The 14956-nt window shown below is 39.7% G+C and overlaps 1 protein-coding gene across 5 annotated transcripts in view; it reads left to right on the plus strand.

Annotated features, from left to right (window-relative positions):
• The window catches only part of LOC132238610 (lymphocyte antigen 75-like), a 129496-nt gene that overhangs the window by 71324 nt on the left and 43216 nt on the right, over positions 1-14956 (plus strand). For 4 of the 5 annotated variants that reach the window (XM_059704333.1, XM_059704329.1, XM_059704331.1 and 1 more), the window contains 6 exons: positions 304-420; positions 3830-4024; positions 5883-6109; positions 7349-7517; positions 9516-9665; positions 14564-14686. In XM_059704333.1, the coding sequence (XP_059560316.1) occupies positions 304-420; positions 3830-4024; positions 5883-6109; positions 7349-7517; positions 9516-9665; positions 14564-14686 (981 nt within the window). The remainder of the gene's footprint in view (positions 1-303; positions 421-3829; positions 4025-5882; positions 6110-7348; positions 7518-9515; positions 9666-14563; positions 14687-14956) is intronic. The other variant, XM_059704330.1, reaches the window with a different exon arrangement.

The following is a 14956-nucleotide window of genomic DNA, read 5'->3' on the forward strand; positions in this document are numbered from 1 at the left end:
CAGGTGGAATTGTACAACTCAAAATAAGCTTTAAATGGGGAAAGGTGACGTGAATTAGTTTTAAATACTCCTCTACTAGATTGTCACTAGTCCATAAGACCTTATTGATCATCAAAATGTTTTAAAGTTTCTTTACCTATTCATTTTAGTACAACGAGACAGTTTTGATTGACATGTCTTTCTTATTTTCTGCTATTGTTTAAGTTAGGGGTATATTAAACTGGGAAATAACATTTCCTAAATCAAATAAAGTATTCTAGATAAATTATTGTTTAAATTATTGACTATTTTTCTATTTAACAGATCCAAAATCGCATATTCTGAGTATTCGAGATGAAAAAGAGAATAACTTTGTTCTTGAGCAACTTCTGCACTTTAATTATATGGCGTCATGGGTCATGTTAGGTATAATTTACGAAAGTAAGTTGTAAATCTGCTGATTTTCTCTATATTTATACTTTTTATAAACTACTTGCTTATCAAGCTATAAAAGAATAGTCCTTCAAAGTATATGTGTATTAATATACAAAATTATCATTAATGCACTAAGCGTAACATATGAATATGAAACATTTTTTATGTCTCCTCTCTGCTATTAAAATGTCTTTACCACCAAGCGGAGAGTTAAATGGTGAAAAATAAGTCTTTCTCTACTCTCCCTCCTAGCAGTTCCAGACTAAAAATGATCACATTCCCAACTGCATCTCCAGTACTTACTTTGTGTCTGTACTATGCATATGGGATGAGTGAGAACAGAATTACACTTCTACTAATGTTGTGGTTTTATAGCATTGGCTTGGGGTATACATTAGGAAAATCAGGTACATAGTTTGACAATGGGATAGAATATTTGACATTGGGTCTAAATACCACAAATCCAAGTTAATCACTATAAAATTTGGTAAAGCACAGATTCTAATAATAGGGTCATTAAGATCAATTTAGAAAGATACTCAACTAGAGATGTCCTGAAAATCATAAAAGTTTTGGAATTAGAAAAAAGAAAATCACTCTGTGGGCATAAAGCATTAAAAAGTATGCATTTATTCAAAAACAGGCCATAATAAGAAGCACAGGACAATGATAGAGGTGGGGTAGGAAAATAAACTAAATTACTCAAGTCTGACCATTTAAAAATAGCCTTCTCTTTGCTATCTAACTTGTCTTTCTTAGAATTGCAAAGGCATTTCTTAAATCTTTATGACTTGCAAATTAGTTAACGAAAATTAAGCTATCAAGCAATTGGTAAGATTTGGGTTGCCAGTTGAAGATGAGTTTATCATAATAGGACATAGTTGCCCAAGTCTTTTTTCCAATGACACTTGAATACCTTTAAATTTAGAAATGGCGGAGGATGGGGGGAGCGGGGGGGGGGGGGGGCAGAGGAAACTAGATGGAAAGTTCTCAGGCTTTATCTGAAAGTGACTGAGGAAATAGTGAACTTATGGAGCAGCGGAGACCACACCCAGGATATAGTTAGAGATTTCAATTGCACCCTCTGATGTATTTTGTTAATTGTATGATCACAAACAACTGAATATGTATTCTATATTCTGAAAAGCGTTTTCAGATCACTAGACTTTCTTTTAATCATCCTAAAATTTTTAATAAAATGTCTGAGTAACAAAATTTCTATTAAAATATGTAGCCATATGAGCAACATGTAGAGAGATGTTTCAAGCAAATTTGGTTTAAATCTAATTCTTACTGGCTTAATTTATACCCATGGATTTTTTACCACCTTGATATACTTAAATAATATTTAACTGTATACCACCCATACAAAGGATTTTGTTTTTTAAAATTCTGAACTTTTTAAAGTTAAGGCCATGAATAGACATTACTAAGAGAAGCCACATGTCAACTGAAAGGTATTTCAAATGAAAATGGTTTTGTATAGCAACTTCAGAAATACACCTTTGCCCATTGTGTTAGTCAGAAAATTATAACTTTAACATTTGGGGAGAGGGAAAGAAAGACTAGGATACATGAGGTGTTACAAAGCAGCAATAAAGAACAAAATCATATGTACAGTGCTGCTAGTGTTACATTGCTGCAGGCAGGTGTTTAGGATAATGCCTTGGGAGATGGGGAGATCTGAAAGGTACAGACAACCAGGATTATGTGTAGGTAGTAATGACATCACTCCTCATACCAATTCATAATTTCAATAGACCTAGAAGTTTGTTTTTCCAAAAACTTTATTGAGATATAGTCACATCCATATGATTTAGCCATTTAAGGTATATAATTTAATGGCTTTATGTATAATCAGAGAGCTCCGCAATTATCACTAACCTAACAAGAAACACCATACCCATTAGTAGTTCCTCCTCATTCTCTATCCCCTCTCCCAATCCTTAGCAACCACTGATCTATTTTCTGTCACTACAGATTGCCTACTCTAGACATTCTAGATAAATCAGATCATACAATATGTGATTTTTTGTGACTGTTCTACTTAGCATAATGGTTTTAAGGTTTATGTATGTAGCACTGTAGCATGTATCACATATTATGCCTTTTATGGCTGAATAATATTCCATCGTATGGATATACCACATTTTATTCATCTGTTTATCATGGACATTTAAGTTGTTTTCACCTTTTTGGTTATGGTGAATAATGCTGCCATAAACATTCATATACAAGTTTTTATATGGATGTATGTTTTCATTTCTCTTGGATATATACTTGGTCTGGAATTGTTGGATTTCTTTAATCCTTTGAAGAACTGACAGACTATTTTCCAAAGCAGCTATACCATTTTCCATCAAGGGTTCCAATTTCTCCCATATCTACGCCAACACTTGTGGGGGGCGGGGGGGGGATTGTTTGTTTGTTGTCTTTTTTATTATAGCCATCCAAGTGGGTCTGAGTGATTTATCATTGAGGTTTAATTTTATTTATCTGATGATTGAAGCTATTCAGCATTGTTCCATGTATTCATTGGCAATTTGTACGTCATCCTTGGAAAAATCTCTATTCAGACCCTTTGCCCATTTGTTATGTTATTTGTCCTTTTTAGTGTTGAGTTCTAAGCATTCTTCCTATATTCTGGATAGACGTCCCTTGTCAAATAAATGACTTGCAAGTATTTTCTTCCATCACTTTCTTGATAGTATAATTTGTAGCACAAAACTTTTAATTCTAACTAAGTCCAATTTATGTATATTTTTCTTTTATCACTTGTGCATATCTAAGAGGGCTTTGCCTGCCCCAGGGTCATGAAGATGTTCTCCTATGTTTTCTTCTAAGAGTTTTATAGTTTTTGGCTCTTAGATCTGTGATCTATTTTGAGTTAATTTTGTATATGGTGAAAGGAAAAGGTCCGACCTCATTTTTTATTTTGGTACATAAATATCCTGTTCTCCCAGGAACTATTCTTTCACCATTGAGTTGTCTTGGCACTCTTGTCAAAAATCAGTTGACATAATTGTGCACAATTGTGTATGATTTCGGTCCAGATAAGAGATTTGTCACTAGTCTTATAATAAATTATTTTTTATAAAATAGTTACATTCATTTTCATTGCAGTCAAACATACATGTAAGAGACATGAATATTTGATGAAAGATAGCATGTAAAGTTATTGCAGGATGGTAGAATTATCAGTAAATTTTTATTTTCATGTTTATAACTTGTACTTCCAACATTGCAAATAAGTATGATTCACTGTTATAATTATTAGAGGGATGCGCATAGTCATATAACCTTTTAGGAAGTAGAGAACGAAGAAAGAAAAGTTAAGATTGAAATATTAACCTCATAATTGTAATTCAAGTATTGATTTCATCTCTAAGCATAGAAAAAAATGTTTCTTCTCTAGATAATTCTCTTATGTGGTCTGATAAGACCATGCTGTCCTATACGCACTGGAGAGGGAGAAGACCAACTATAAAGAACAGCCGGCTTTTTGTTGGCTTGAGTACTGATGGCTTCTGGGATATTCATACCTTTGATGCTATTGAAGAAATACATTACTTTCATCAGCACAGCATTCTTGCTTGCAAAATTGAAATGGGTGAGTATGCTAGTGCAGAGTTTCCACTCCAGGGAAAGAGAACATAAAGCCATTAGCTCCCCTGGTGGGCACCTTGTCATTGTATTTTCTGAGTGCTTCCTCTGGATTCCGGGCTACGAGAGGTGCTACAGAGGTGACCGCGACAGTTTTGCGGAGCACTGGTCATATGTTTTGTACAGTGTCCCTCATTCTTTTCTCAAGATTAAACTGGGGTTATGGTTTTGGAGTTTAGGGGAAAACCACAGAAGTAGTGTCATTCTCATATCAGATGAGGGGCATGCTATCAACATGATTATCACTACTGATTTTAATCTTGGTCACCTGGCTCTAGGTAATGTTTTCAGATTTTTTCCACTGCAAAGTTACTCTTTTTCCCCCTTCCCACAGCATCCTCTTTGTTAGGAAGGCACTGTACTCAGTCCGCATTTACTTAGTGGAGAGTTACTCTCCACCTTCCTGAAGGGGGTGGTATCTACATACTTTATTTGGAATTTGACCACACAGGAGGTTTTTTCCGTTCTTCCACATTTTAAAATTTATTGTCATTTAACAAGTCAGTCAAAGAAAGAAAGATACTATATGATTTCACTTCTGTGTGGAATCCAAAGAACAATATAAATGAACGAAGAAAACAGAAACAGACCCATAGACTCAGAGAACAGACTGATGGTTGCCAGAGGGGAGGGAGGTGGAGGACTGAGTGAAAAAGATGAAGGGATTGAGAACTACTGATTGGTAGTTACAAAATAGTCATGGGGATGTAAAGTACAGTGTAGGGAATATAGTCAATAATATTCTAATAACTGTTTGGTACCAAGTGGATGCTGGAAATATCAGAGGGAGCACTTTGTAAAGTTTATGATTGTCTAATTACTATGCGGTACACCTGAAACTAATACAAAGTAATACTGAATGTAAACTGTAATTGAAAAAAATCAGTCATTTATTGATATCTGTATTGGCTCATGGTTACATATGTCATACTGGGAATATAATCCAATTTACTATACTATTTAATCTTTTGACCAGATTGTGCCAGCTCTGGACATTGGATGTTCTTTCACTTGGCTTCTGTGTCCCTTTGAAATACCCTCATCAGTGTGGTTGTGCTATTGTTATTATTTGTTTGTTTTCAGCTTACTTTCTGGTTACCTCATTTCTTTTTAGTCCTGATTTCACCTAGCCTAACATCTGGAGACCTAATTTTTCCAGCAGGCTTCATGACTCCCTCTCCTTCTCTAGTAGTTACACACATTCTAGCGGGCACTTGTTTTGCCCTCATTGTAGGTATTGTTGTTTTCTGGCCACAAGTAATATGTGGGCTCCTTCAATGAAAGACAATGTGTATGCCTTTTTCTTTTTTTTTCTTTTTTCTTTTTTTTAAATATATTTTATTGATTTTTTACAGAGAGGAAGGGAGAGAGATAGAGAGTTAGAAACATCGATGAAAGAGAAACACCGATCAGCTGCCTCCTGCACACTCCCCACTGGGGATGTGCCCGCAACCCAGGTACATGCCCTTGACCGGAATCGAACCTGGGACCTTTCAGTCCGCAAGCCGACGCTCTATCCACTGAGCCAAACCAGTTTCGGCAGTGTATGCCTTTTTCTTAATCAGCCAGACTACTGTCCTATTTAAGAGCCTGTGAAATATGCCGTGGGAAGAAGAAAAATGAAGTATGCATTTGACCTCCGTTCCTACTAAGCAACCCAGTTTTATTTATCTTTTGAAGTGATTGTATGACCTGTCTTACCCCAAATATATATTTTATTTTTAGTATTTATTTATTAAATTGATTGGATGACATTGGTCAACAATCAAATCTAATCATGAACACTTTTCATTTAAATATTTTAGTTGACTACAAGGAAGCATATAATACTACTCTGCCACAGTTTATTCCATATGAAGATGGCATTTACAGTGTCATTCAAAAAACAGTGACATGGTACGAAGCAGTAAACATGTGCTCTCAGAGTGGAGGTCATTTGGCAAGTGTTCATGACCTACGTGGCCAGCTCTTCCTGGAAGATATTGCAAAGCGGGATGGATTTCCACTGTGGGTTGGGCTCTCTAGTCATGATGTGAGTATTGCTGTTGTTGTCCAGAAATTTCCCACATTTGTTAGAGGTTTAGCAACGTGAGCATAAAATATCAATGCAAAGTATAGCATCAAATTAAGTCCTGGGACTCAATTTGCATAGCATCGTGTTTTCTCGACTTTCCACAATATAAAACAAATTGAACATTATATCTGTAGGGTGCGCTGCAGCACGTGGCCGGGACTGCCGTGGCCCTAAACGCTGCCCGGGCCCAGCAGAGGAGTAACACAACAGCTCTGTGATCTGCTTGGGGGAGACCAACTGAAAAGGTGGTGAAAAGAAAGAGCACAGAATCAGAAAAGCCCAACTTCCACACTGGTGGCAGATCTCCCATTTACATATTGGGTGATCATGGGCAAGATATTTGACATTTGCAAGCTTATTTCCTCATCTGTAAGATTTTGGAGTGATAATTATTTTCCTTAATCTATGATTATAATGAAGATTGCTATAAGCTTCCAAGTAAAATTCTTAACATTAGGACTAGTAAATATATATACTTTTGCCACTTTCCTCTAGAAATTAGCACTATTTAAGAGTAATCTTCTACTAGTAAACACGTCTTTTGTGCCACTATTTGAGTTCTATTAATTATATTCATGTAGCTACAATAATGTCTAGTATACAAAAAAAATAGACATCTATTGAAATTAGAATTGAAGGCCTGATGTAAATAATCTTTAAAACAATAGGGAAAATAAAATAAAGGATGGTAAATTAGGATTATAGAATCAAGGAAAAATCAAAAGTAATCTTGGGAAGTAGTTTTCAGCCCCCTGCTGATTACTGGCTTCTGTAATATGAAAAATAATGTAGCCAGAGACACAAACCACAAAACTCTTAAACATAAAAAACAATATTTAGGATAATATCAATGCTGGAATTGTAAATCTGTAATTGTGATAAGTGGAAGCCATTTACACATCATTTAATTTCAAGTGTTATATAAACTCGTCTTTAAACAGAATAAATCTAGAGATAGAGTGTAAAAACTCTGACTCTAAATTTAAAATCCTACTTAAATTGTGCCAGAGCAAATGTCTCAAATCAGTGCATCGAAAGTAAATCCCTGATTTTACAAATAGATCCAGACCTACAACACTTGCAGGCAAATAATTAACGCTCCACTCCAACATTTCTTAAAGTATATATGTTCTTGTTTATGTTCTTTTTTGAAGTCATACATCTAGATTCAGGTTGTCTCTATCATTCCTAATACAGGGCACGGAATCAAATTTTGAGTGGTCTGATGGTAGTGCGCTTGACTACATCCCATGGAAAGATAAGCAGTCTGCTGGGAATTGTGTTCTCTTGGATCCAAAAGGAATTTGGAAACATGAAAACTGCAGCTCTAAGGGAGATGGTGCTATTTGCTATAAATCTACAAAATGTAAGACTTGATTTCAAATAACTGTATATTTACTAAAATATAACGTCTGTTTTATGCATGTGATTAAGTACTCAAGGAGTTTTTAGAGATTTTAAATAAGGTTTATTCACAAGTCCTCCAAAAATAATTTTGATATTTTTCGCAAAGAGAAATAAATACAATATACCCGGTCAGGGAATTTGTTCTCAAAGATATTCAGTAGTTGCATCACTAGGGAAGTCTTAACTCTAGAATTTGTGAGTTTCAGTTTCACTTAGCAGTGTTTTCAAAGACTGAGATTCTTTAAAAGAAGTGTCCCACAGCATGTATCTTGAGAAATGCCTCCCATGGCCTTCCATATTGACTGATGGCTGTGGGAGTCTCTGTGGTCAAGAAGTCTGTTGCATGTTGTGTAACTAAGCATTTTCCAAACGTATATGATCCTTAAAGGAGGAAAGAGCCCCTTGCCTGAGGTCATTTCTGATAGGTAGAGCGTGAGCCTTGGGGAAGAGCACAAGAACCCAGACCACCAGGAGCTGCAGAGGCATGCTGGGCGGCCAGGGCCTGGTGCGGGTTGGTCTCTGAAGCGTCTGGTTCCAGGGCTGGCCCTTGCAGAAAATATAAATGCAAGAGTTGGAAGTAAAACTCCATGAATAACAGTAAAGAAAGAAACCGTATGCAGCCTAAGACAGCCCAGATGCAGACTGGATAGAAACGAGTAGACTTAGGAGATAAGGTATCTCCAGGGGTTCCTAGTATAAGAAGAATTTTATTTTTAAAGCCAAGCAATTCAGAAAGGTCCATCAATCTTAGCCATGCATTGGGAGCCAACGTTCAAGATGTTTTGCATCTAATGAAGCCTCACAGATCATTGTCTTGCGCAACAATGTGCAAGACGCATTGTTGTCATCGGCAGTTTATTTTTGAAAAAGCAACTATTTTCACAAGGTGCTAGTAACGTCTCTCCATCAGCAGCGTTAATGTAGAGCTGTCACAAGTCCTACAGACTTTACAGATGGACTTGGCAATGAGCTTTGATCACCAGTCACTAGGAAACTTACCCAGGAGTTATCAACTGTCACACTGAAGGGAGACTTAGAGCTCACACCAAGAGCATTCATGGAAAGAATGGAGGCAAAAGCCAATCAAATAACTAAAGTCCAAAAAAGATCACGCCCAGCTGGAGAAACAGAAGATAGAGAAACAGAAGAAGGAATTAAGAACAGTCAGAGCATCTCTTGATGAAGAAGGAAACAGCAGCAGCCATTCTTCTGGAACCACTGGCACCACAAATTAGAAGAATTTACCAAATTGAGATATGGAGGGAAAAAGCAGGAAAAGCCTTCAGTTACTGAAGGACATGCAGACCATGCAGAATGCACACGGAAGAATAGCTGGGGTTGAGATGACTGACCATACCAGGTCAGAGCTTTGATTCTGATGCTCTGTACCGCACAAATAGCATGTTGATACTTTACCTTCCAGTTCTCATGCTCTCTTCTGTGGAAATTAATAATCAGAGGCACAGGCTTTGCTACACAGGCTTCCTGTGTGATACAGCACAATTAAAAGTTAAACATTTTAAATGGAAACCAGAGGAGTTTTTAAAAGCTGAGAAGCCACACCTACTCTTTTTTTTATTTAGGAGTGATTTTACTTTGCTGACATTTTGCATTTTGTAAACACATTACCAAATTTTCATTTGTGGCTGTGATTTTGAAAAGTAGTTCTGTATATGGCAAAGTAAAACAAGGTTTCTGTTATCAAAATAAAAAGGGATCCAAAGAATTGTAATTATTATTTCAAAGTAGTTACAGGCCTGCCTCGCCAATCTTTGCTCCTTTTTCTATTATGTCTTTCCAGTTGTTTTTAACTTAGTCTAAATCCATCTTCGAGGGCAAGTACTTTCCTTTATCGTCTAAGTTCTAAAAATGGTATTCTAAAAATATAATTAGAGTGTATACTCAAAGTCAGTTTTTTTTTTCTGTGCATTTTTACAATTGTCTCACATTTTTGTAGCTCAAGAGGTATCTTCTCCTACATATTCATCGCGATGCCCAGCAGTAAAAGGGAATGGATCCCAGTGGATCCAGTACAGGGACCACTGTTATGCATCTGACCAGGCGTTACACAATTTCTCAGAAGCCAAACAGTTTTGTTCAGAACTTGGTGAGTTAAAATTAATTTATTTTTTTTTGATTCAATAATATAATCAGTGGAATTTTTAAATAAATAATTTGAAACAATGATTATATTTTTGAAAATATTTTTAAAGCAGACACAATTTATAAAAGCATTATCACCTAATTGCCCAGTGGTGGAGAAGTGGTTGAGTATTTTATGATGTATGACCTCAATGGAATATTGGAATAGCCATTAAAAATAATCGATCTAAGAATAAGTACATGGAAAATAAAAGTAAGTGAGAGGAAGTAGAATGAAAAATAAGTAAATTGTGATGTGAAAATACTGACAAGGGAAGAGTTTTAAATCTAGCTAGATCTACTTAGATGAAGGGGTTAAGAGGTAAAGTTTTTACAAAGTTGGTTAAGTAGTAAATACAAAATTGTAGATTTTTTCATTACTTAGTTATTAATAAATAAGCTTAGCCTGACCAGAGTAACATAAAGCATGTTTTGTTCATCCATTCTGCAATAACAGTGGCTCACATCATCTGAACACCACAGGAATAGGACTTTCGTGTTCAGATTGAACTACTTTAGGATAAGCAGCAATGATTAAAGCTCTCCCAGGATAAATTTAGCCAGTAGTCAAACTGTGACATGACTTCTAGAAGACTTGTATTCTTGGGTATCAGTGTAGCTAGGCAGGTGGTATCTATCTCATTTTTTTGCTAATTGTTGTAGAGACACGTGGAAGATTTTTAAATCTCCATGTTACTGGTTAACTAAATGATAGGAACTTTTGTGTGGGAACTGTTCTGTGTTAATATACATAATACAGACATATACACACATGCATATATAATAGATAGATAGATAGATAGATAGATAGATAGATAGATAGATAGATATGTGATGGGAACTATTGTGAGCTATATATATGCATATATGCTCTGGAGGTCAGAAGTCTCTGGCTCCTAAAGGAGAAAATAGAAAGGGTTACTGTTATTGTAGTGTGCGTGTGCATGTTAAACACTTAAGTTTTGGAGGCAGACAGGTTTGGATTCAAATCCAAGTCCCACACTTACTAGCTGAGTGGTATTGTGAACTTACATAATTGTTTCTCTTTTTTCACCTGAAAAGAGTGAGAATAAAAATACAGTTGATCCTTAACAACGAGTGAGTTAGGGGCACTGACCCTATGTGTATAACTTTTGATTTTCCAAAACATACAGTCATTCCTCAGTAACCACTGGGGATTGGTTTTAGAACCACCTCCCATCCCCACAGATACCAAAATCTTGAGATGCTCAAGACCCTCATACAAAATGGCATAGATCAATGTATACAGTTGGCCCTCCGCATCAGCGGATTCCCAACTGCAGATGGAAAATACTGTTTTTTACCCAAGGTTGGTTGAATCTGAGGATGCAAAACCCAGAGTTACAGAAGGCCGACTGTATATTTATTGAAAAAAAATTCCTTGTATAAGTTGACCCTCACAGTTCAAATCCATTGTTGAAAAGCCAAATGTAGTACTTACTTCAAAGTTTGGGTAAAGATTGGGTTGTTGTATTAATGAATGAAATGAGGTAATGTTTGTAAATGTAGGATAGTGCCCTGCAAATAGTGAGCATTTATGACTTATCATTAGAAAGATTGAGATTGACTTTCTAATTCTATAATTGACTAGCTGTGTAGTCCTAACCAATTTACTTGCTCTCCTTGAGCCTCAGCTTCCTCATCTGTAAAATGCTAATAATGCCTTCCTCCATAGGATTATCAACATAATAAAGAGCCAGGGTCCTAACAGGGAAGGCTTGACCAAACCAGAAGTCAGTGCTGGGTTACCCTGGCGACCCAGCACTAACTGGGACCGCTGTGGGTGCCCTGACCCAGCACTGACTGCCTGGGGGCTGCGGATCAGGCCCAGAGAGAGGCCTGCAGAGAGAGAGGCAGGGTCTGATCCAAAGCCTCTGTGGAAGCCACAGAGGAAGCCTCCATTTCTCTCCAGGCCTCCACCCAGGCACTGATCAGGCCCTGTTGATAGGCCCAGAGATGCTGACTGGCATAGAAACTGACCAATCAGAACCATATCTGGGTCAACTTTGAGAAGCCAATGGTTGCTTAGGAGGTGGAGCTTTTGACACTGACTGGCATAGAAACTGACCAATCAGAACCAACTTGGCTGGCAGAGGAGGGTAGTTGGGGGTGAGATCAGGCCTGCAGGGGAGGGCAGTTAGAGGTTATCAGGCAGGCAGAGGCAGTTAAGGGCGATCAGGCCTGCAGGGGAGGGCAGTTGGGGGTGATCAGGCAGGCAGAGGCAGATGAGGGTGATCAGGCAGGCAGACAGAGGCAGTTGGGGGTGAGATCAGGCCGGCAGGGGAGGACAGTTAGGGGTGATCAAGCAGGCAGAGGCAGTTAGGGGCAATCAGGCAGACAGGCACAGAGGTTAGGAGTAATCAGGCAGGCAGGCAGAGGCAGTTAGGGGTGATCAGACAGGCAAGCAGAGAGGTTAGGGGTGATCAGGCAGGCAGGCAGAGGGGTTAGAGGCAATCAGGCAGGCAGGCAGGTGAGTGGTTAGGAGCCAGCGGACCCAGATTGTGAGAGGGGTGTCTGACCACTGGTTTAGGCCTGATCCCACAGTCCCCAATTGGAGTGGGTGCAGGTTGGGCTGAAGGAACCCCCCCCCCTCTTCTGTGCACAAATTTCATGCACCGGGCCTCTAGTCTACACTAATAAAAGAGAAAAATGGTAATTGGCGTACGACGATACCCTTTTCATTGGCTAATCAGGGCTATATGCAAATTAACTGCCAACTAAGATTGGCAGTTAACTGCCAACAAGATGGCGGTTAATTTGCATAAGTAGGCACAATGCAGGGAGGCGAAAGGGAAAGCAGGAAGAAGCCCCCTGCCACTGACAGTGATCAGAAACCCAGGGGGGAGCTAAGAGCTGGGGGGCAGGGCAAAGGTGGCCCTGGGGCCGCCTTTGCCCTGCCCCCCAGCCATGATCGGAGAATCAGGTGCCTTTGCCGCCCTGGCCAGTGATAGCAGGAAGTAGGGGTGGAGCCAGCGATGGGAGCTGGACACGGTCGAAGCTGGCAGTCCCGGGAGCTAGGAGTCCCTTGCCTGGGCCTAAAGCGGAGCCCACGATCGCGGGGCCGCTGCAGCTGCGGGTCCCCACTGCCCGAGCCGGACGCCTCTGCCGGAGGCCTCAGGCCTGGTCAAGGGGCCGATCCGGTGATTAGTGATCGGAGGGTGATGAGGGTCAACTCCTCTGGCCGAGGCATCAGGCCTGGGCGGGGGGCTGAGCCGGGGATTGGGGGGATATGATGGTCCCCTTGCCCAGGCCTGAAGCCTGGGTCAGAGGCATCAGGCTTGGGCGGGGGGTGGAGCAAGCGATCAGAGGGAGATGGGGGTCCCCTGCCCAGGCATGATTCCTGGGCCAGAGGCCTCAGGCCTGGGCGGGGGCCAGAGCCAGTGATCGGGGGGAAATGGGGGTCCCCTGTCCAAGCCTGACACCTCTGGTGGAGGCGTCAGGCCTGGGCAAGGGGCCGATCAGGTGATCAGAGGGTGATGGGGGTCTACGCCTCTGGCCGAGGCATCAGGCCTGGGCAAGGGGCAGAGCCAGCAATCGGAGGGGTCTGGGGGTCCCCTGCCCAGGCCTGATGCCTGGGCCAGAGGCATCAGGCCTGGACTGGGGGCAGAATCAGTGATGGGGGGAAATGAGGGTCCCCTGCCCAGGCCTGACACCTCTGTCAGAGGCGTCAGGCCTGGGCAAGGGGCCGATCCTGTGATTGGAGGGTGATGGGGGTCAACGCCTGAGGGCTCCCAGTATGTGAGAGGGGGCAGGCTGGGCTGAGGGACACTCCCCCCCCCACACACACACACCCAGTGCACGAATTTCGTGCACCGGGCTCCTAGTGTAATAATAAGCTCGGTAACATAAAGTACCTATGTACTGTGGGATGTAAGTAATTGGAGTAAAGGCTTTCCTTTGCCCTTTAAATACACCCTACCACAAAAGTTCAAGTGTGGATAAGCTTGTTGCTATTGAAGACTATCTGATTCCATTTAGGATTGATTTCCAAGTCTAGTTATTATTTTATTTCTATTCCTTGCCTGATGCTTATGTTCTCTATGGGTTTGGAGCAAACTATCAAACTTGAAGCATACTCACTCTTTCAGTTCCATACTATATTTAGGAACTTACAATGGGCATGACCAAATGCACATATGTATAAAATAATGTTAAGTGGAAGGCTAATGCTCCCCAAGACCCCAAACATATTTGCTTTAATTTTCATTTTAACAAAAGCAAACTTATGCAAAAATTGTTGTTGAAGAGAGAGTGCTGAACATCTATAGGGAAACATACCTTCCTACCATCACATACCCCACTTCTTAGGATGAACTGTTCATACACAAAAGTCTCACTGGTTAGGCAGTTCCAAGATTTAAAAAGGTTACCAGGTGAACATAGTAGATAAAACACACATGAAATTTCTTTATTCAAAGTTTCAATCTAGAAATATTTCTACCTTTTTAGGAAGCTATTTAATGCCAATATCAGATTTTAAAAACATTCTCTGTAGCCCTAACCAGTTTGGCTCAGTGGAAAGAGCGTCAGCCTGTGGACTGAAGGGTCCCTGGTTCGATTCCGGTCAAGGGCATGTACCTTGGTTGCGGGCACATCCCCAGTAGGGGGTGTGCAGGAGGCAGCTGATCGATGTTTCTCTCTCATCGATGTTTCTAACTCTCTATCCCTCTTCCTTCCTTTCTGTAAAAAATCAATAAAATGTATTAAAAAAAATTCTCTGTAAAGTTTGAATTTCTCAGTGATCTTGATCATGATAGTTTTTCTTTTCTCAAAGGCTCAGAATAAACCACTAACCTAGTTTGCATAACGCTAATTAGTTAGGGGTTTGTTTTCCTTCAACAGATCATTCTGCAACTCTTGTTACCATAGAGGATGAAGATGAGAATAAATTTGTGAGCAGACTGATAAGGGAAAATAATAACATTACCATGAGAGTTTGGCTTGGATTATCTCAGCATCCTTCCGGTAAGTGACATCTTTGTGTGTGCAGTATGCAAAGAGAGCTCTAACTTGTCCTAAATACCAAGTCAGCCGTGCTAAAGAATGTCAAATGGTATTTAATTCAAATGTTTCTTATTGATGAGTAAGCTAGGTCTGCTGGCTGTTTTCAAGGCTTATAAATTCCTAATGAAGAAGTGAATGACTTATTAGTAGTGATGGGAAACACTGATGCAATACAAAACCAGTTGAAACCAACTGGAATTGCTAGAAGTTTAAGATACTTGGACCAATAGG

Source organism: Myotis daubentonii, chromosome 7, assembly GCF_963259705.1.
Source record: "Myotis daubentonii chromosome 7, mMyoDau2.1, whole genome shotgun sequence".
NCBI lineage: Eukaryota > Metazoa > Chordata > Mammalia > Chiroptera > Vespertilionidae > Myotis > Myotis daubentonii.